Below are 22,290 nucleotides of genomic sequence, written 5' to 3' on the forward strand. Positions count from 1 at the left end.
GGGGGGGGGGGGTGCGCAAACAGCCGGCCCTGACGCTCGGGTGTCAGCACGCAGCCTGCTGGCCCTGAGCTTGGCCGCAGGGGTGGGTGATGGTGGGGGCTGGGCTCCTGGGAGGAGAGTGCTGATCCGCATTGGAGCTGTTTGTAGGTGGGCGAGGACAGAGGCCGCGGAAAAGAGGGTGGCACGGGGCTGCTTGGAGGGGACAGACTTGGGATTGGTGCTGGTCGAGGAGAGAGTTGGGAGGAGATCCGCCCTGGAGAGGAAAGCAGGGCGAGCAGCGTGAGACCAGGTACTGGGGCCGGGCTGGGTACTGGGGCCCCTGGCACCTCTGGGAAGCACGGTGGGGGCAGAGGGAGGGCAGTGAGCTCCTCTGTGGAGGCTGGAGGGGAGGTGGGGTCTCTTGCTCACGGTTCCAAGGCCCAAAGTCCAAGATCAGGTGTGGCGGGGTTGGCTTCTCCCAAGGCCTCTGTCCTTGGCTTATGGCTCCTTTGTGATATGCAGTCAAATTTGCTCTCCTTTGCTACTGGACTGGCTGTGCATTGAGGAGATGGTTATGTAAAGAGAATTTCCTGTTTATTTGACCAAAAAAATCCAGATAATAATGTAGAATAAATCCTGTTTACACCTTGATTTTTTTTTTTTTTTGGCTGAAAATATCTAGTAGTAAAAATGAAGTAACAAAAACCCTACTTCTTCCTATGTCCTCACTTGGTCTTTCCTCGGTGCCAAATCTTTTCTTAAAAGGATGCCCTCCCCCCCCCCAGCTAATGACCTCATTTTAATTTAGTCACCTCTTGGGACACCTGGGTGGCTCAGTCCGTTAAGCATGCGACTTCCGCTCAGGTCAGGATCTCAGAGTTCCTGAGTTTGAGCCCCATGTCGAGCTCCATGCTGTCTCCATCCCTTCGTAGGGAAGATGAAAACAGAGGTGCCTGCTTCATAGGTTTCTGTGAGGATCAAATCCATTCAGATATGTAAAGTGCTTAAAAGTGAACCTGGGTCTTTGTAAGTGCTGTGTTTAAGTGCCGGCCGTGATGATTCTTCACACCGGGTTTGGGGAGGACGGTGATTATGCAAGGAAGTAAAGTGCATGTGTGAGAATGGAAATCGGGAGGTCACCCTCCCCTGAACTTAGTGGAATAGACACCTGGAGTATTTGCTGTGACGTGTGTGCGACTGGAGGACCGCACGGGGCGGGGGGCGGGGGGGGCAGGGCTTGTCGTTTTACAGAAAGTGAATTTCACAGCACCTCCACGTGCATCCAGTAATTTGAGCATCGTGGCAGAGCTGGCAAGGGGCGTGATGGGAGTCTCCCCCCTGTGAGGCTGTGACGTCCCCCACGGGCCACCCCAAGTCCTCTAGTCCCTCTGTGTCACACAGTCTGCAAGAGGATGCCAGGCAGTGTTTTCTCAGAGCAGGGAGACTATGGAGAGTGATCTCTTGAGCAGAATTAGTATTTTTCTATTTGCTTATTTCATTAAAGATAACGCTGCTGTGTTTTGAATGTTTGTGTGCCCCCAATTCATCTGTTGAAACCCAGACCTCCAGTGTGATGGTGTTTGGATGTAGGGCCTTCGGGAGGTGATTAGGTCGTGAGGTGGAGCCCCCCCTGGGGGGATTAGTGCCCTTCCAAAGAGACCCCAGAGAACTCCCTTGGCCCCCCTGCCATGCAGGGCCACGGTGAGAAGGCGCTGGCCTTGAGCCAGAATGTGGGCCAGCCGCCAGAGCCTGGATCTCAGTCTTCTTAGCCTCTAGAACTGTGAGAAGAGCAGTTCCGAAGTCGCTCAGCCCATGGTATTTTTGTTACAGCAACCTGGACTGCCCAGGTGGGCTGGGTACACACATGCGTGAGGCTCCGTGCTGGGTGCTTACTGTGGAATCTGGGGGGAGGCCACTGGGCAGAAGTGCTACTGCGTGATTGGACAGAGGAGGAGACTGAGGCCCAGAGGTTTGCTCCTTTGCCAGCACCACTGGCCAGGCTTTCTGCTTCCGAGCCTGTGCCCCGACTGACAGCACTTCCGCCCGTCTCGGTCCCGGTGGAAGTGGGGATGGCACCCCTGGGCAGCAGCGTAGCTGAGTTCCAGGTAAGGGGATACTTATTGCACAGACTTGCTTTTGTTTTGAAGGTAGGTAGCAAAAGGGACCCACTTGGAGAAGGCTTGGCCTTTCAAAATCAAATTTGAAATAGGCCTCATGTCTCAGAGGAGCCCTCACTGCTAACAGCAGCTCGAAAGCGGGTCAGAAATGGAGTAATGTAGCAAAATGTGGGTCTGACCTCTTGTTAACACTCAGGAATAAGCAGCTCTCCTGCGCGGCCGGTAACTAATCTGGAAATTCTGCTTCTGTGGGAAAATGAGAACTAAAAGGAAGTGTAAAACAGAACTCAGTGAAGTTTAGATAATTAATGGTGAGCTCAAGGAGGTCTAGATAATTAATGGTGAGTTAATAAGAAATGTAACTTGAAATACTGAAACAGAGTTTAAAATCTTCCAGGAATTTTAATGTTTAGGAGACAGGTGAGGGCCGCCAAGAGCTTACCGGTCGGTGCAGAGTCAAGAGTCAGGGAGAAAAGAGGTGTTTCTTGGGACTCGGTAGGTGCTACTGTGTGTGAGTGTTGGGTGCTGGGGGGTATGTGCGCGTGATGAAATGATGCCCCGCAGTCACCAGCCCTGCGGGGGGAGGTGGGGGGGGGGCACTCTGGACCGCCAGGATTTCTCCCACACGTACGTCAGTCGTGTTGGTCACGTGTCCTAGTTTTTAGAGAAGAGCTGCATTGCATTTTAGGACACCACGTCCCAGGACGGTACGCACGCGTGCGCACATGCACCATGGACAAGCATCTAGGAAAACATAAATTACGTGAAGAAATGGAAATATCTATAACAAAAACCCAGGCCAGGCAGAGGCATCCAGTGAAGTCAGGGGATGAGGACAGAGATCTGGGTCCTTAACTGAGAGGATCACTAGGTGAAAATAGCAGAAGCAGGCATTTGTCCAACAGGCAGCGGGCGCCTGAGGCCGAAGCTGGCGCTCCCTAGTAAATCTTCTCCAGGGCCTGGCTGCGGGGGCCTTTTTCACCCAGCCAGGAAATGGGTGATCCTGGTGGGGTGGGAACTTGAACCCAGGGCGCTCCCACCTTGTTTCTGGATGTAGACTTAAGTTCCCTGGGTAAAAGCTAAGGAAAGAGAATATAAAGAGACTTGTCAGCCATCTTCATTGAAATTGGAGCAGAGAGAATGGATAGATCAGTTTGGCAAAGGTAGGGCCTAAAATTTATGGACTCCTGACATACTGCAAAAAAGCAAGTACAGGGGTACCTGGCTGGCTCAGTCAGTGGACCATGTGACCCTCGATCTCGGGGTTCTGAGTTGTAGGGATTACCTAAAAATAAAATCTTGTAGAAAAAGCAAGTACAGTCATAGTGGATAAAGGGACTTTGTACAAGTACTGATGTTTGGCCTTTAAAAAATAAGTTGGCTTCATTGATTATATGAGATGAAATTCACCTATTTAGTATTTGAGGTTCAATAATTTTTAAGTTCAGTGAAGTTTTACAAATGTATGTACTCATGTGCGCACCACTGTAAGCAGGCGCAGAGCGCTTCCGTCAGCCCGAGAGGCTGCCCCACGGCTCTGTGCAGTGTCCTCTGTTCTGCTCTAGCCGGAGCAGCTGCTGCTCGGTTTCCTGCCCCCAGGATTTGTTTTTTCCGAAATGTCGGTGGACGCTCCTCATATAGCACTTAGCCTTTTGCATCTGGCTTCTTTCACTCAGTGTGTGCATTTGAGATTTATCCGTATTATTACATCCATACTCCTCCGTCTATGCATTCTCAAGAAGACGGATATTCGGGTTATTTCCAGCTATTGCCTACTGTGACTAGAACTGCTGTAGACATTCTTTGTATAGGATATGAAGTTAGTCATCTTGGATTTATTCTAAGAGTGTGATTGCTGGGCTGTATGATAAATACATATTTAATTTTTAAGATTGTTTTCCAAAGTTGCTGCGCTCTTTTCCAAAAGTAGCGTATAGTTTCAGTTGCCCTACATCTTTGGCAACACTTGATACTAGTAGTCTTTTCAATTTTACCCATTTCTACGCTGGTATCTTATTATAGTTTTTATTTGCATTTCCATAATTAATGATAGCATCTTTTCATGTGCTTATGAGATTCATATATTAGTAGCGTGTTTAAAAGTTTTGCCCATTTTTAACTGGGTTGTTTTCTTCCTGAGTTTTAGGAGTTCTCTGTATATTCTGGATGTAAGTAATGTATCAGATATGTCCAGGCATCCCGTGTTTTATCGCACATGACTTCATTGCACTTTGCAGAAAGTTGCACTTTTTAAAAATTGAAGGTTCATGGCAACCTTGTGCCAAGCAAGTCCACTTGGGCTGTTTTTCCAACAGCATTTGCTCATTTCATGTCTCCGTGTCACAGTTTGGTAATTCTTACAATATTTCAGTCTTTTAATCTTAAGCAGCTGAACCGTGAACAGCGCAGGGGCTAGGGACACCAAGCCCCTGCAAATAGCCCAAAGTATGCATGTAACTTTGACTCCCCAAAAACTTAACTAGTAACTTACTGTTGACCAGAGAAGCCTTACTGGGAACAAACAGGCGATGAACACATATTTTGTATATTATATATATTACATACTGTATTCTTGCAACAAAGTAAGCTAGAGAAAAGAAAATTTTATTAAGAAAGTCATAAGAGAAAAAGCATTTATATATAGTACTGTATTTATGAGAAAGAATTCGATTATAAGTGGACCCGTGCAGTTCACACCCATGTTCAAGGGTGAACGGTATTTGTTATCTGTGTTCAGTGATTACAACTTGCTGAAAGCTCAGGCAGTTAGCACTTTTTCTTTTTAATAATAAAGTATTTTAAAATTAAGGTATATGCAGTTTTTTAGATAAGATTCTATTGCACACTTACTATAAAGCATAGTATAAACATAACTTCTCTATGCACTAGAAAATAGAAAATTCATCCGACTCGCTGTATTGCAGCATTTGCTACTTCGCAGCCATGTCTCCAGGGTCTGCGTGTGCGGGTTTGGAGCTGTTCTTCCCAGTCTGAGTTTGCCTTCCACTTACTCATCAGAGCCTTCTGAGAGCGGAAGTGTAACTTATCCATGTCCTCTGTTTATTATTTGTACTTTTTGTGTCCTGTCAAAAGCTTTTCTTCTCGAATTTTAGCTATTCCATAATGTTTGTATACATTTTGGATTAAATATATGGAACGAGGTAAGAGTTGTAGTCCTTTTATTTTTTAGTACAGGTATCCTGGATTCCAGCACCGTTTGTTTTAAAGACGGTCCATTCTTGAGACTTTTATCTACTTCAGGACTCTGTATTCTGTTCCATTGATTGTTTTTAACCATTTTTATTGAGGTGTGATTCACATACCATAAACTTCACCATATCAAAGTGCATACACCTCTGGTTTCTAGGACATCCACAAGGTTGTGCAGCCATCACCACTAATTCTGTAACATTCCCATTACTATAGGAAGAACATTCCATTGATTTTTTTCCAGCTTTCTTGAGATATAATTGGCATATGTTTACAGCATACAGTGTTGATCTGATACATTCATTCATTTATTTACTTAAATGTAATGTTGCTTGTTGTGAGAGCATGCATGCACACATGCGAGCAGGGGGAGGGGCAGACAGAGAATCTGAAACAGGTCTGAGCTGACAGTAGAGTGCCCCATGCGGGGCTTGAACTTACAAACCCTGAGATCATGACCTGAGCCGAAGTTGGACAACCGACTGAGCCTCCCAGATGCCCCAGTCGGATACATTTACATATCGTAATATGATTTCCACCCTAGTGCCAGTCAACACCTCTATCATATCGCATGTTAATAATTCCCTTTTTAAGTTTTATGTATTTATTTTTACATGTTTATTTTCAGAGAGCATGCACATGAGTGGAGGAGAGGCAGAGAAAGGAGAGAGAGACTCACAAGTGGGCTCCGCACTGTCAGCCCGGAGCCCTATGTGGGGATCAATCTCACAAACCATAAGATTATGACCTGAGCTGAGTTCAAGAGTCACACTTAACTGACTGATCCACCCAGGTGTCCCTAGTTTTTATTTATTTAAGTAATCTCTAACCCATGAGGGGCTCAAACCCATGACCCCAAGATCAAGAGTTGCATGCTCTACTGACTGAGCCAGCCAGGCGTCCCTAACATTTGTTTTTTGTGGTGACAGCATCGGAGATCCACTCTCTTAACTGGCAAGTATGTAATACGGTATTGCTAGCTGTATTCACAGTGCTGTGCACTGGACCCCACGAATGTGTCCCTCTTCTGCTGGGAAGTGTGTACCCTTTATCAACACCTCCCATCGCGCCCAGGCCCAGCTCCTGGGAGTTACCCTTCTGCTCTGTTCCTGCAAGTCTGGCTTTCTCACAGTCCACACAGAAGTAAAAACAGAAGGTGTTTGTCCTTTTCTGTCTGACTTTCATCTAATAAATGCGCTCTAGGTTGATCCATGTTGTTGCATATGGCAGGGTTTCCTTCTTTTTCATGGATGAGTAGTATCCCATGCATTACACACACGCGCGCGCACACACACACACATTTATCCATTCATCTGGTGACACATTTCGGTTGTTTCTGTGTCCTGGCTGATGTAGTTAGTGCAGTGAGCGTGGGAGTGCAGGCATCTCTGGATTGTGACTGTGAGCGGGAGTGCTAGCTCATACGGCAGCTCTGTTCTTAATTCTTCTGTGACCTGACTAGGGTCTACCGTACTGTTTCCCATAGTGGCCGCACCCATTTACGTTCCCACAGCAGTGCACAAGGGTTGCGTTTTCTCTAATCCTTGCCAACCTCTGTTACCTCATCTTTTTGGTGATAGTCTTTCTGACAGGTGTGAGGTGATATCTCATTGTAGCTTTTTTTCTAATGTTATTTATTTTGAGAGAGCACACGAGCTGGGAAGGGGCAGATAGACAGAAAGTCCCAAGCAGGCTCCGCACTGTCAGTGTAGAGCACAAGAGTCAGGCTCTTAACCCACTGAGCCACCAGGCACCCCTCTCGTTGTGGTTTTCATTTGCATTTCCCTGATGTTGAGCACCTTTTTATGTACCTATTGACCATTTGTATGTCTTTAGGAAAGTGTCTATTCACCTCTGTCTGCCCGTTTTCAAATCAGATTGTTTGGGTTTTTTGTTGTTGTTGCTGAGTTGTATGAGTTTAATATATACATATATATTTTTTAATATATATGTAAAATCTAGTTTGATATAGACTCACCAATTTTTGTTTTTGTTGCTTGTGCTTTTGGTGTCATATCTAAAAAATTGTTGACAAAACCAATGTCAAGAAGCTTTTCCCCTGTATCTTCTGTATCTTGTAAGTTTCAAGTCTTAATTTAAATCTCAGATCCATTTCAAGTTAATTTTTGAAGTGGTGTAAAGTAAGTATTCAGTTGTATTTTTCTGCATGTGGCTGTTCAGTTTTCCCTGCGCTATTTATTGAAGAGACTGTCCTTTTCCCATTGTGTATTCTTGGCTCCGTGTCCAGTATTAGTTGACCATATATGCTGGGGTTTATTTCTGGACTGTCAGTTCTGTCCGCTGTCAGCGTGTCTGTGTTTATGCCACTATTGTACTGTTTTAATTACTATCGCTTTGCGGTCCAGCTTTAAATCGGGTAGTCTGATGTCTCCAGCTTTGTTTTTCTTTCTCAGGACTGCTTTGTCTATTTAGGGTCTTTTGTGGTTCTATACAGGTTTTAGGATGGTCTTTTATATTTCTGTGAAAAATGCCTTTGGGATTTTGATAGAGATTGCATTGAACCTATATATAGTTTTGGGTAATATGGATATTTTAACAGTATTAATTCTTCCAATCCATGAACATGGGATATCTTCCATTTGTTCATATCTTCCTTTTTTTCATCAAAGTCTGACAGTTTTCAGTGTACTAATCCCTCACCTCCTTGGTTAAATTTATTCCTAGGAATTTTATTCTTTTTGTGACTTTTGTGACTGGGATTATTTCCTTAGTTTCTTTTTCAGATATTTTGTCATTGTATAGAATCCAGTTGTTTTCTGTGTGTTGATTTTGTATTCGGCAGCTTAACTAAATTTGTTGATTAGTTCTAACAGTACTTTGGAAGACTCTTTAGGATTTTCTACATGCAAGAATATATAATTTGCATACAAAGATGGTTTTATTTCTTCCTTCCTTTTATTTCTTTATCTAGCCTGATTGCTCTGGCCGGGACTTCTATTAATGTGTTGAATAAGACCGGTGAGAGTGGGAATCCTTGACTTTTTCCTAATCTTAGAGGAAAAGCTTTAAGCTTTCACTATGGAGTATGTTGTCAGCTATGGGTTTGTCATATACGACCTTCATTACAATGAGGTATGCTCCTTCTGTACCCAGTTTGTTGAGAGTTTCTATCATGAAAGGATGCTGTGCTTTGTCAAATGCTTTTCCTGCATCTATCAAGATGATCATATGATTTTTTTCTTTTGTTCTATTAATGTGGTGTATCATATTGGTTGGTGTGTGTGTATTGAACCATCCTTGTATCCCTGGGATAAATCCCACTTGATTATAGTGTATGATCCTTTTTCATGAGCTGTTGAATTTGATTGGTAATATTTTGTTAAGAATTTTTGCATCTGTATTCCTCAGGAATAGGAGTCTGTAGTCTTCTTGTGGTGTTATTTGGCTTTGGTATCAGATTAATGCTGGACTTAAAATGAATTTGGGAGTATTCCCATCTCTTCTAGTTTTTGGCTGAGTTTGAGAAGGATTGGCATTTATCCATCTTTAAATGTTTGGTAGAATTCAGTGAAACCGTATGCTCTTGGGCTTTTCTTTGTTGGGAAGTTTTTGATTACTGATTTGGTCTTTTTACTTGTTAACAGTCTGTTCATAGATTCTATTTCTCCATTGATCTGTCTTAATAAGTTGTATGTTTCTCGGCATCTATCAGTTTTTGGCAGGTTGTCCAATTTGTTGGCAGATAATTATTCATAGTAGTCTCCTGTGATCCTATGTATTTGTGGTATCAATTGTAATGTCTCCTCTTTTATTTCTGATTTTATTTACTTGAGCCTTCATCTAGCTAAAGTTTTGTCAATTTTATCTTTAAAAAAAAATACAGCTCTTAGTTTCATTAAGGTTTTCTATTTTTCTGGCCTCTATTTATTTCTGCCCTGATCTTTGTTGTTCCTTCCTTCTGCAAACTTTAAGCTTATTCTTCTTTTCCTCCTTCCTGGAACTCTGTCCTCTACTCTGTTACTATATGTGTTTTAAAAAGGTAAGTGCACATTTTATGGAAGTATAACAGATCAGAAAAGTGTGGGAATCATACAGCATAAGGGCCTTCGTAATGGGACACACCGTGTCAACAGCACCCGTATCAGGTGTCCTCGGGCCTTCCTTGGCGGCCACCACTGTCCCGACCTCCAGCAGTAGACGTCATTCTGGCTGTTATTCCCGTTCACGTGAACACCGTCATACAGCACGTGCTGTGCTGCCTGACCCGTGTCACTCAGCACTGCTTGTGAGGTCCGTCCGTGTGTCACACATAGCTGTCCGTTTGTTCTCACTGCTCTGGAGTTTTCCACAGTACACCACACTTGATTAGCCTGCTTTAATTACAGTTAATGGGCGTTTGAGTAGTCTCTGCATCCAGGTTATTATAAATGGTGCTGATCAGAATATGTCAGGCAGCTTCCACTGGGGTTGCATTAGCTAATTTTGTAAAACACTAATCACCTCTCAGGCTTAATTCCCTTAGTTACCCCATCACACAGGGCTGAGAGCTCGGTCTCTAGTGACCTGGGCCTCCCTCCTTGCCCCTCCCCTGTGGTCCTGGCCCCCAGGCGTGCCGGGCTGCCCTCCTGCTCACACCGCCCACTTGTCCCCTGGCCGTACCGACTTGTGTCCACCTCTTTCCTGTTTCTCTTCAGAGACACTGCTGTTGGGACAGTCACTCTTCTTCAGGACATGTGACGCCCTGCTTCCCCAGGCATGTCTCACTGGCCTCCCAATGGTGTGTCTCGGGTGCCTCGCACTCGGGACGGACGGACGGTCCGCCTGGACTGCATGGTCTCGCTCCCGCTATGAGCCGGGGACCGGCTCTCTGAAAAACTGTCTTCATCCCGAGACTGGAATGTGGGAGGGGGAGAGAAATTCCTTAACTGAAAAATACATGGAATCCTTGTTACAGTGATACAATGCCAAATTTATGTGAATTTGGAAGGATCAGCTCCTTTGGGTAACTGTGGCCTAGTGCGGTCTGCCCCTCCTCCTGGGGGCGAGGGGGGGTGCGCAGGGGCGCTTTGTGGCGCTCACCTTCCTCCCCCTCCCCCGCTGCCCCTGCACCACGTCCCGCTGGAGAGCAGAACCCAGGGCTCCAAGGCCTGGTAGCGAGTCGCACAGCTGCAGGTGGGGGCTTCACCTGGGACTTTGGTTAGCCTTGAGTTTGTGGCTTGTGAAGCGTGGCCTGGGGGGGGGCAGGACGATTTTGGGGAAACTCCTGAGATACCAGCGGACGTGTTACTCCTAGTCGGGGGGGGGGGGGGTCCTCCTCCAGCCGACCACAGGCTGGTTGGTCCCAGGAGAGAGGAGGGTGGAGAGGTGAGACTCCCTCAGGTCTTGTCTCTGTGTTTACATACACACCGTGGCTTTTTGTTTTTTACTAAGAAAGGCTTTTGGGGCAAGGAAAATGACAAAGTTCCTATAAACAGAAACCTAAAATTCTTGGGCTGTTTGATTAGGAAAATGTTCAGGGTAGCTTCCCTGAATCCCTCTGTTTATCATGATTGAAAGAGCATTTATTACCCTAAAAACATATATCCAGTAATAGAAAAACAAAGCTATCGTTCTGATTTTGAAATAAGTTTAAAAAGGTGTTTAAACTGAATATAGCAGTATCTCTTCACCATAACCACAAAGTAGTAACAAGAACTTTACATTCTAGCTGGATTTTGTTCTTCCAGGAACAGACTCTATGTTGGCTTTTAAGTGTTTTTTAAAAGCCAAGTTTAGACCAAATTGTGCTATCTAGTAATATTTTGAGTCCCGGGCTCCCCCCCGCCCCCCAGCACGCGGCCCCTGAGGAAGAGTGGCTGCGGGCTCAGCGCCGCCTCCCGTCAGCTGGTCCTGGTGATAACGCAGCTTTTCCGGTGGGACTGAGACAACACGTGGGTGGGGGTTTCGTAAGTGAGGGTTGGATTCAGTTCCGTGCATCCAGTTCCCTCGAAACCCAACACATTTCCTAGGAGTTTTGGGCCCTAGTTCTGGCCGCCATCAGCAAGCAGCGGCCAGCTGTGTGCAGGGCCCGCAGGGAGGTGAGTAAATGGACCCACTTTACGTGAAGTGTTTAAAAGCACGCCCAGTAACACCGCCCTCACTCCCCCCCTTCCGCATAATTCAGTGTTTGCTGCTCTCAGCTGTTTTAATTGAGTTGAAATGAGGGTAACGAGAAGAGCACTGGAAGGGTTTGAATGCTTTGGGGACAGGTAATTAATCAAAAACCCCATTAGGCTTCATTTTCTGTGCCTTTATTTTTTAGGAAGCTTATTTCCTTTTAAAACCTGTTGAGAAGCGGAGATCTGTGTGTCACGTGCGCACCGGCGGATTCTTCTGGTGCACAGCAGGCCGCTGGCTTCCGGCGGGGCCTGCCTGACTTCCTCCGGGGACCCAACACCTTTGCGGGGAATTGAAACTGGATTTAACAATATTCTCAGCAAAGGCAATTCTGAAGGTAGATCTGTTTGTTACCAGAAGAACTGAGTCCTGAGTTCCAGAGCCCACTGGGATGGAGTCTGGCTCGCTGCTGACTCGCTGTGGGCTGCCCGGGGTGGGAGCCGTGTGTGCCGGCGGTTCCCGAGTGCCGCTCGGGGCCCCTTCGGTAGGCGAGGTTGTGCTCTGGGACTCTGCAGCTGTGTCTGCCGGTCCTCTTTCCAGCGGCCTCTCGCCAATTCGTTCTGCCCCATGTCATTCGGAGAGGCCGGGGGTCTCCCCCCACCCCCCGTGGATCCCGGGCCCCGGGACGGCCGAGCCCAGGGTGCCCACATCCCCCCTGCGGCCTTGCCCCGTGTGGCTGGGCGTGGCAGGCCCCTCAGTCAGTGGGGGCTTGGCTTTGACCTCTGATTCCCCAGCTCTCTGTCAGCGCTCCTGGGAGGCTGACTTCTCCAAAGCTATGAAATACTGTATTAAATGGAGTGAGGGTTCAGATCTAGCCAGGAACCCTCACCTGCATTCGTAACAATTTTATTCACTTCTGGGTAGGCCTGACTTCTAAAGTGGTTATCTAAGAGTTGTTTAGACCAGGTGTATGTTCTCTTCTTCCTAGAATAGTTTGTTAGCACGTGGCCTAAAGAAGCATGGCTTTGTATACATTTTGTAATAGTTGTGTGTTGCTTTGGACTCAAATGTAAGTTGTTTCCAAGCTCCCTATTTCTTCCCTAGGAAAGCAGAACAGTTGAATAAAACCCATTTTGTTGATAGAGCCTTAAAATGTTTCTGAAAAAACCCTCCAGTTGTACACTCAGGGACAGCCCTTCCCTCTCCCTCTGCCGCGTGTGGGTGGCCTGAGTTGTCACAGAGGAAAACCAGAGACCCTCAGGGGCACGCAAGGTGCACGTTACCTGCCTCTAACCAGACCTGCTGGCCCTTTCGCCCTGCCCTGCAGACACACGCCGGGTCGGGACACGGCCCACGATCGGGGCTCCCGCTCCTGTCCCGAGGGCGAGGGCCAGGCCGAAGGAGCGTGGCCCGAGCAGCTGCCCGCACGTCGGCTGCAAGCTGCGCGCTCTCTCGCAGGTGTGGGAGGACCTGAAGGGCAGATCATTCGCTCTATTTCTTGTAACCACGGGCGGGAACCTCCACCCAGTGAGCAGCTGCAGACGGGCCCGGGTGGGCAAGGACCGCCAGGGGCCCGAGTCTGAATCCCAGCAGCTAACTCTCAGCCTCTGCTCCTAGGGCTGTGTCACCTTCCGGGAACCCAGACACCAGGTCCAGAGAAGCCTGCTGGCCTCGTACTGCACGCTGGGTTCCAGAGAGTGACTAAGGGAGGCCACCACGAACCCTAAATAGAAGACGGGAAGGCTGTCGTGACTGCGGGCCGTGGAGCATGTTGAACTCAGGTAAGAATAGAAACTAAGAGTAGCTGTAGACCGAGAGGCCGGCAAAGTGCGTTCCTTCTGTGATCTCGTTTCATCGTTTTCTTTACCTCAGTTTTCTGTGCGACACGGTGTGTACCCAGGACAGTTCACACAGTAAGCCTGGAGCGGGGGATTCTGACAAAGGCGCACCTGCCTTCCTGCCTTCACAGCGAGGCCTGTGCGGAATGGAGCTCTGCTCCTCCCCGTGGACCCGGTCATGGAGTGTTCCCTGTGCTCGCGGAGTCCCGCTGAGTCCCGCGCTCCTGTGCCCGGGGGCACCGAGGACGCTGCGTGCCGGCGCAGCTCCTCTGTTGGCTGGCGCTCCATCAGAGTCACTTAAGCTCGAAGATAAGATTATTAAGGATTCCAGGATGGTGGCGGCCTTGAGCGCCCATTCCATGGTGCCTGGCAGACCGCAGGTCTCTGTAAACCCCTGTGGGTGCCTTCCGGGGGAGGTATCAAGGGAGCCCGGTGTGCAGGGGTGGCCTGGGCCCTCTGGAGGCCACGGGAGGGATGCTAGGGCTTCAGAGGGTGAAGGCAAACACATCTGCTCTGTCGGCTGTAACTGGGCAGCTGGTGTATGTAAGTCACTCTGCCTCGGTTTCCCCATCCGTAAAATGGGGAGAAGCTAGAGACAAGGCGCTCTCCCACTGAGTGTTAACTTGAGAGTGTAAGTGAAGCATTTAGCACGGGGCTGGGCACGGAGTCAGCGCTGTCGCCCACTGACGGCCAGCATTATTCCTACTGTCCCCTCTGAGCCACAGGCGGGCCCTTCGTGGTGATGACTCTCAGCACCTTCTTCTGGGCATCAGGCCTGCTGGTGGCACTCGGGCTCACCCTACCACCTCCAGTGGGCAGAGCCAGGCCTCTCCAGACCTCTCTGTGCCTCCTGCCAGGGGCCAGCATCCCCGCCGCCCCGGCCGTGCCTGGTGTTTGCCAGGCCGCCGTCCCGCCCGGTTCCACCCTCTCCCTGACTGGGCATTTGGGGCCTTTACAGCTGTTCTTGCCAGACTTTCAGAGTGGGCCCGGGGCGGGGGCATGGTCACGGCTCCCTCGTGGGTCACTTCATGTTGTAAAGATGGTACAACAGCTGCCTTAAAAGCGGCCTGGCCTTCAGGTCTTCCTCTGTGACGCGTCTGCTTCGGCCAGAGTGGGCGCGCAGGGAGCCGTTGCTGAGGCAGCACTCAGGGGACCCGGTGTGGCATCAGGGACCATCAGGCGCCTGTTTGTTTCACGGGCCCACAAAGGGTCAGAGTTGGAGGGGACCCTCGCTTCTTGATTTCAAAGGCACCGCCATTTCCCCGGAGCCGCTCGGTTAATGTAAGAAAGGTGTTTTGCCATCGACGTTTCTGGGGTATTCGGTGGGGTTGGCGAGGGGTCGGCCGGGCAGGAAGCCCTTGTCGTTGCTGGAGAGAAACTAGCCAGCCGGAGAGTGACAGCATCAAAGCGCCCACAGGATGTGGCGGGAGCCCTCCCTGGCGCGTCGCCCGCGAGCGGCTCCGAGGGGAGAGGGGTGTGGCCTTCGAGCTCCAGCTCAGAGTTCAAGGCATTTTGTTTTTTCACCTGTTTCCTACAGTTCTGAGAAACTTCTGAGGAATTAATGTGTAACTATATCAGCTGCTCGGGGTTTTCTCCAGGGAAAATAATGGTACAGTTGGGGGAGAAGCAGCCACTTGTCTGAGGTGCCAGAGTTTTCTATAGAATAAAAACCCTCCTAGAGCAGGCGTGGATGGCGCAGCCCGCTTCTTGCCGAGATCCGGCCGCACTTGGTGACATCTGCTGAAGCGGGTCCTCGGTCGTGACCGGGTGCCGAGGCCGGGCGGACACCCGCCCTTCTCTGGGGCAGGCGTTTCTGGAAACAGTGTGGCGCCGAGAGGCAGGGCCGGCTCCTCGGTGCTGAGCTTCGTGCCACCCAAATCCGCCATTTCACCCGCCTTCTCGAACACTCTTACTTGACACCAGGCAGTGAACAGTGTGAGCAGCTTGATGAATTTTCCAAGAAAACATACAGATTTACTAACATTCCCCCCATTTCATTCCATTTTAATCCATGTGGGATGAACATGTTATGGAGGTGCCTTTACTTAAAGCTTCTTTCCGTGTCAGGAGCTGGTGCCTGTCGAGGCCGCTCTGCCCGCAAGGCTAGGACAGCTCGCTGCTAGCCCTTGGCACCGCCCCCCACACCTTTGTAAACCAGCACAACAAACTCTTACTCAGGCCCTGCCTTTTACACTCTTACCACCAGGTGGCTAAGAAAAAATTAGGCAGGAAAAAAATCCAACAATTACAGGAATGACTCGTAATCACTTTCAATTTCTGCCTTCAGCGATGAAATAGGACACCATAGATGAGCGAAAACTGCTGAGTCAGGGCGGCCGTTGCCAGCGGGGCCCTTTCCTGGGGGGCGGGGGGGCCTGTGTTCCTAAGTACTGACCCTGCTCAGGCAGCCAGGATTGCGGAAGTAAACGTTTCAGAGACTGTGCCCCCCGCCCCTCCCTGCCGGCTGCCCACGTGACTCCCAACCAGTTGGGACAGGGGTTCAGTTTGGGGCTGATTCCCGAGTGGCCTCCCGCTGGGTCCTCTGCCTGCGGGTGGTGCGGCAGGTCATTTAGAATCGGCTCCTGCCAGGCCGAATGCTAGTGTCTCGTGCGTGTGTCTCTTTACTGATATTGTGGGGACACCCGTGCACAGGGATGGCGACATAACAGGGTCGAAAGCACTTGGACGTCCCCTCCTGGACCCCATCTGTAGGCAGACGGACAGCATCACAGGACAGAAGCCGTGACCCCCCAGCGCCTGCCGTGGCCCCAGGGCGGTTAAAGAGACCGGCTGATCCTACGCCACGAACCCGAAACCCACCAGTGTGCTCGGTGCTTTCCAGCTTGCCCTTCACTTCGCTCAGTTATTAACTTTGACAAGTAACCTCTTGGTTGGACATGATTTTATTCACAATTTGTTTTTCTGATTCAAAGTGAACATGAGTGCCTTAATCCTCTAATGGGAATTAATTGCTTGTTTCAGTGCTTAACTCTGATCTTTTCTCAATCCCCACAGGGATGAGTTTCTTCCGGAAGGATCTGTGTTTGTTCAAAACACAATCAGAAAGATAATGATGTTTTTCTTCTGAAAGGAGCCAGAAATGCAAAATGTTCATTCTTTTTCTTTTCCTTACATAAGTAGTAAAGGATACAAGAGAAGAAATGTAGACTATTATAATCTGGTCATTCCAGCAGGCTACATTTTTTTCTCCTAGAGAAGAAGTTTAATTTTTATTGCCAGGTTTTAGCTATCTTCTGCAGAAGCTACTGGACTGATTTTCCAGAGGTGAAGTTAACCTGTGGCCTAACCATGATCGTTTCTGTGTAACAGCACCTTCCCAGGGATTCTTGGTTAAGGCCCAACCCTTAATTGGTACGGCCTGACTCCCTCTCCCATTTATTGTGTAGAATATAAGCCAGTAGATATTTTTGTAAGATCTTGATGAAGGAGGGCGGATGGAGACCCTCGGGAACACTCCCTGGGCCCTGAGGCCGGGCACACGACCAGCAGTCAGTAGAGATGGGATGAACACAGGTGTAAAATGACTTTTCCCAAAGACCCACGGCTGCTGTGGAAGTGGGGATCCAATTCAGGCCTGTCACTGTGCCACAGCGCATTTCCTTACGGTCACCGTGCACGGTGTTCTTAACCATCCATCTGTAGAGCACCGAGGCCACCCTGCAAGGCTGGGCCCACAGGGCTGCCCGGCCAGGCCAGCAGGGTCCTAGACGAGGCTGACCTGGGGATGTGCTTCATAATAAAGCAGAGATAGAGCCGCTTCTAATGGTCACTCTTCAGTTTCCTCTGGAAAAACCCAGATGGCTCACATACAGCTGTTCCTAAACTAAACTCTTGCATTTTACCCAGGACTCTGACCAGGCTGAGCCTCAGGAGGAGTGTCCCCTCCAGTGGCAGTGCCGCCTGCTCCCAGCCTGAATGAAGCCCGGGCACGTCCCTCGTGAGCCCTGGCTGGGGTGTGGAAAGCGTCTGGCACAGGTAGTAGACTGCGTGTCCCATTGGCTGTGACCCTCATAGCAGCCCCTGGAGACAGGACTAACCTGTCAGAGAAACAACAGGAAGGAAAACTAAACCCAAAGCTAGCAAAAGGAGAAAATAAAAGAGTAGAAGAATAGAGAAAATCAACAAAATTGACAAACTTGTGGCTAGATTTACTAGGAAGGAAAAGAGAAAAGATATAACTAAAGTCAGAAATGGAAGAGGGAAAATACAACCCGTTTAATAGAGATAAAAAAGATTATAAGGGAACAACCGTGTGCCCACAACTGGAAACCTAGATGAAATGGATGATGCCTAGAAATACGCCCGTCAGAATGACGTGAAATAGAAAATCAGAACTAATAGCCAGAAAAGAGACTGAGTCAGTAATCAAACAGAGACCAGAACCAGATGGCTTCACTGATGAATTTTACCAAATCTTCCCAAAAATTGAAAAGGAGGGGATACTTTCAAGCTCATTCAATGAGGGCAGCATTCTAATCTCATACCAAAACCACAGATTAATATCCCTGCTGAGGACTGATGCAAAAATTCTAAACAAAATGTTAGCCAACAGAATTAAATGGATTATATACCACCACCACGTGGAGCTTACCTCAGGAATGCAAGGGTGGTTCTACATAAGAAAATGAACTAATGTAATACATGTTAACAGAATAAAAGGGAGGAGAATTGACAGATTCAATCCAGTTTGTGGTAAAAACACCTAAACTAGAAGTAGAAGGCAACCACCTGAACCAAAACTGACATCATACTCAATGGTGAAAGACTGAAAGTTTTTTTCCTCTAAGATCAGGAGCCAGGCAAGAATGCTCGTTTTACCACTTCTTTCAACATAGAATTAGAAGTCCTACCAGAGGGGCACCTGGGTGGCTCAGTCAGTTGAGCATCTAACTCTTGGTTTTAGCTCAGATTACGATCTCAGGGTGGTGGCATCGAGCCCTGGATTGGGCTGAGCATGGAGGCTGCTTTGGATTCTCTCTTTGCCCTTCTCCCCACTTTTATGCACTCTCTCACTCACTCTTGAAAAATCCTGCCTGAAACCATCAGGCAAGGAAAATACTTAGGAATACACCAAGGAGGTAAAAGACTTGTACACAAAAACTACAATACATTGCTGAAAGAAATGAAAGACAAATAAATGGAAAGACAGCTCATGTTCATGGATTGGAAGATTAAATAATGTTAGGATGGGCATCCTACCCAAAGTTACCTAATCTACAGATTTAATGCAACTGTTATAAAAATTCTCAAAGGTGCATTTTTGCAGAAATAGAAAAATCTTTCCTGAAATTCATAATATCAGGCTACCCCAAATAAACAGTAACAAAGGTGGAGGTCGCGTACGTCTCGGTTTCAAAAAACTTACTGCAGAGCTATAGTAATCAAAACAGTGTGTACTGACATAAAGGCATATATAGAGACCAGTGGAAGACGGCAGAGTCCGGAAATCAACTCTTGCATGTGTCATTAAGTGATTTTTAACAACGGTGCCAAGACCAGTGGGGAAAGCTCAGTCTTTACAACAACTGGAAAACCGGGTATCCATATGCAAAAGAATAAAGTTGGACCCTTAGTTTACGTCACATACAAAAATTAACTCAAAATGATATATGACCTAACAGAAGAGCTAAGGTTATAAAACCCTTAGGAGAAAACATAGGGCGAAAGTGTGATGTTCGATTTGGCAGTGATTTCCTGGATAGGACACCAAACGTGGGAAACAAAAGCAAAAATACATTGGACAACACCAGAATTCAAAACTGTGCATCAAAGGACACAATCAACAGAACGAAAAGGCACCCTATGGAATGGGAGAATATATTTGTAAATCATGTATCTGACAAAAATGTTAATATCCAGATGATACAGAGAACTAAAACTCAGTAGTAAAAAACAGTCATAAAAAGTGGGCAAAGCACTTGATAGACATTCCTCCAAAAAAGATACACGAATGACCAAGAAGCACATGAAAGATGCTAAAACATCACTAATTCTGGAAATACAATTCAAAAGCACAGTAAGATGCCACTCACACCAGGTAGGCGGCCACTATCAAAAAAAGCATAAGAAAAGAAAGTAACACGTATGGGCAGAGACATGGAGAAACTGGAGCCCTTGTCTCTGTAGGAATGCCAAAACGGTACAGCTGCTAGTGGAAAATATGGAGGTTCTTCAGAAACGTAAACATAGAATAACCCTATGCTCTAGCAATCCCATGTTCATGGCCGCATTATTTACTACAGCCCAGAAGTGGAAGCAACCCAAATGTCTCTTGGTGGATGGACGAACAAAATATGGTGCACGCATACAACACAGTGTTATTCAGCCTTAAACAGGAAAGACATTCTGACAGACGCCGCCACACAGGTGAACCGTGAGGGCATTATGCCCAGTGAAGTTAGCCAGCCACAAAGAGACAAGCTCTATAATCTCACCCATGTGAGGCGCCTGGAGTAGGCCCAAGGCACAGAAAAGGACGTAGCGCGGGGTTGCCAGGGGTGGGGAGACGGAACGGGGAGTCACTGCGTAATGGGTATAAAGTTTCAGTCTTGTAAGCTGGGTGGTGGGGAGGGGTGCACAAGCGCACCTAACGGTCATGAACTGTACACTTAAAAATGTGTCAGGATGGTAAATGTTGTTTTGTCTATTTTACTACAATTTTTAAAAATTTGAAAATAAGAGAAATACAGAGAAGGAATTGATTTAGCAAATAAAATTCAGTCAAAATAAGCAGGGGAGAAAATGAGTGTATGGTGAGGTACGTGCTTGGTAAACCATCACCGTCCCTGCAGAGCCTGAGTCCTGGGCTGCATGTGACAGGGTCACGGTCACTTCCCCAGAGCCCTGGAGGCATGTGGAGTCCAGCAGACTGAGGCCCAGTGCTGGGTGCGGCCTCAACCCGGCCGCTTCGTGTTGCTCGTCCATCACATAAGGTACCGCGGCCTTTAACGGCTGCCCTTAACGGGCGCCGCGGAGTCGGGGAGCTGAGCTGGTGTTCGGCCCGGTGCCGGTCATCGCCGCCGGGGAAGTGCCGTCCTCTGCAGCGCTCTGACCGGTGTTCGTCCTCCCCCCCCACCCGCTCCCCAAAGGAGAACGAGGTACACCTTTCCTTCCTTGGCAGCGGACCCCTCGAGTAATGCCAAGCACGGCACCGTCTTTGCGGAGAGCCCCCACTGCCATCTTCCGGCTCTTACTCCAAAGCCCAGGCATCTCCTGTAGCGCTGCTCCAGCCTCTCCCCGTTCCGCATGCTCTCAGCCCCGGTGGCTCCTGGCCCATCCTGGACAGACGACATCGCCTGTTGTAAGGAAAGGCCAGGCAACCCAGCACGAACGTCCCTGTGGCCACCCGTCTGTCCCTTCTAAGGCAGGCCCCTCACCACACCCTGGCCACACTTTCCTATTGTCCCTGCTCCACGTTTTTTTGGTTTGTTTGTTTTGATGCTGCCCATTTACCATTCTCTTTCCCTTGACCTTCACAGCAAGAGGAGGAATGTCTCATTCCTCACGTGGGGAGGGAAAATGATATGCCCTCTACCCTTCTAGGTTCTTGGCTGAGACACTCCCTGTAGTAAAGGCTTAACAGGAGTGAAACACCCAAGTTTTATAGCACATATACCTCCTGCATCCACGGGGAGACCCAGGAGGACTGAGCACCTCCGCAAAGGCCCACACCCTCCCCTTAAATACTGTCTCCAGCTAAAGGCAAGAGAGGATGTGCAGCCAGGAAGCCGGTTGTGGGAGGGCTTCCGGCAAAGCGCAGTGAACAAGGGCAAGGTGGTGCATCTCTCGGTCTTTGCCTTTGGCCTCAAGAGAGTTTCTAGAACTGCAGAGTCAGCTTCTGCTCGCTGGCAGAGCTAGGAACTTAACCTATGGAGAACCCCCCCTTGTAGACGTACATGACTCTTGTACTTCTATCAGTGCTCCTCCTGTGTTTCTTCAAAACAGCCCCAAATAATCCTCATGCCAAAGAGGCATATTTTGGGGTGACCAGCTCTGCTCCTGACAGCTGTAGCCCTGCACGCTACACGAGGCCTCTGGGGGCACAGCCTGCAGCTCCCTGAGGGCCATGCTGGCCTTTCCTTCCCCTTTGGTTGCTTCCCATCCTCCCCTTCTGCTCTTGCCTCGGCAGACAGGATTCGCCTTCCAGAAGCAGACCTCTCTCTGTGCCCCCAGCCATCACCAGCCCTCTCTGTGCCCATGATTGCTACCTTACTGGTGTTCTCTCGGCGACCTTAAACATGCCCACATCACTGGTGCCATGAACTCTTCTCAGTGGCCCTCTGAGCAAGTGGTTTCCAAACCCCCACTTCCGTCCCGGCTCACATTGAGCCTCTGGAAAGACGAAGGGGCCACGGGCCCTGTGAGGTGGCTGGATGGCTGGTACAGTGAGGGCTCCCCAGGCAGGAGACGCAAGAGGCACAGGCTCTTCTGTGCCAGCTTTCTCCCTAAAAATAACTCCAGTGACCCACAAAGACAGATGATAGATGGAAAAGGACTCTGCAGCCCGGAGAAACCGGAAGCCTAAGACCCGCATGGTGAGAAGCCAGCAAGCAGCCAGCCACCTGCTAGAGCAGAGAACCTCAGGACCTGCGGGCAGGGTGGGACCAGGAGCAGAGCCCAGGTGGTTACTGTCCAGAGAGGCTTGGTACTGGGGACTCGGGCCCAGCTGAGGGTCGGGTGAGGTGGCACCCTGAAAATGGGGATTGAGGGAAGATCTGCATGCCTGTAGATCATCTGGTGCCCCCCCAAACCTGTACCCAGACCACCCCCCCCCCCATGAGACCCGCCGACCATCAGGCTCCCTTCCTAGCACACACAGCTTTAATTTCCTATGTGGTGCCTCGATTCTCAATATGAAAGGCCAGTAGCCAAGGATTGCTGGCATTTGAAGAAAACATCTAAAGAAACACCAGAATAGAGGCAAAGCAGGCAAAGATGAAAACAACAAACCAAATGCATGATAATAATACCATCCCAACGATGAGAGATGGTTTTGTGCTGGAAAAGAAGATGGCAAAAAATAGACACAAATTCATAGAAGACTTGAAAATCAGACTATAAAGAAAAAT

General features: G+C 48.6%; 1 protein-coding gene across 3 annotated transcripts in view; it reads left to right on the top strand.

The window, feature by feature from the left end:
* The window catches only part of GGACT (gamma-glutamylamine cyclotransferase), a 54,156-nt gene that overhangs the window by 26,343 nt on the left and 5,523 nt on the right, over positions 1 to 22,290 (top strand). For 2 of the 3 annotated variants that reach the window (XM_029936481.1, XM_029936482.1), the window contains 2 exons: positions 11,569 to 11,760; positions 12,981 to 13,144. In XM_029936481.1, the coding sequence (XP_029792341.1) occupies positions 13,132 to 13,144 (13 nt within the window). In that variant the 5' untranslated portion in view covers positions 11,569 to 11,760; positions 12,981 to 13,131. The remainder of the gene's footprint in view (positions 1 to 11,568; positions 11,761 to 12,980; positions 13,145 to 22,290) is intronic. The other variant, XM_029936483.1, reaches the window with a different exon arrangement.

This window comes from Suricata suricatta, chromosome 4 (genome assembly GCF_006229205.1).
Source record: "Suricata suricatta isolate VVHF042 chromosome 4, meerkat_22Aug2017_6uvM2_HiC, whole genome shotgun sequence".
Classification (NCBI taxonomy): Eukaryota; Metazoa; Chordata; class Mammalia; order Carnivora; family Herpestidae; genus Suricata; species Suricata suricatta.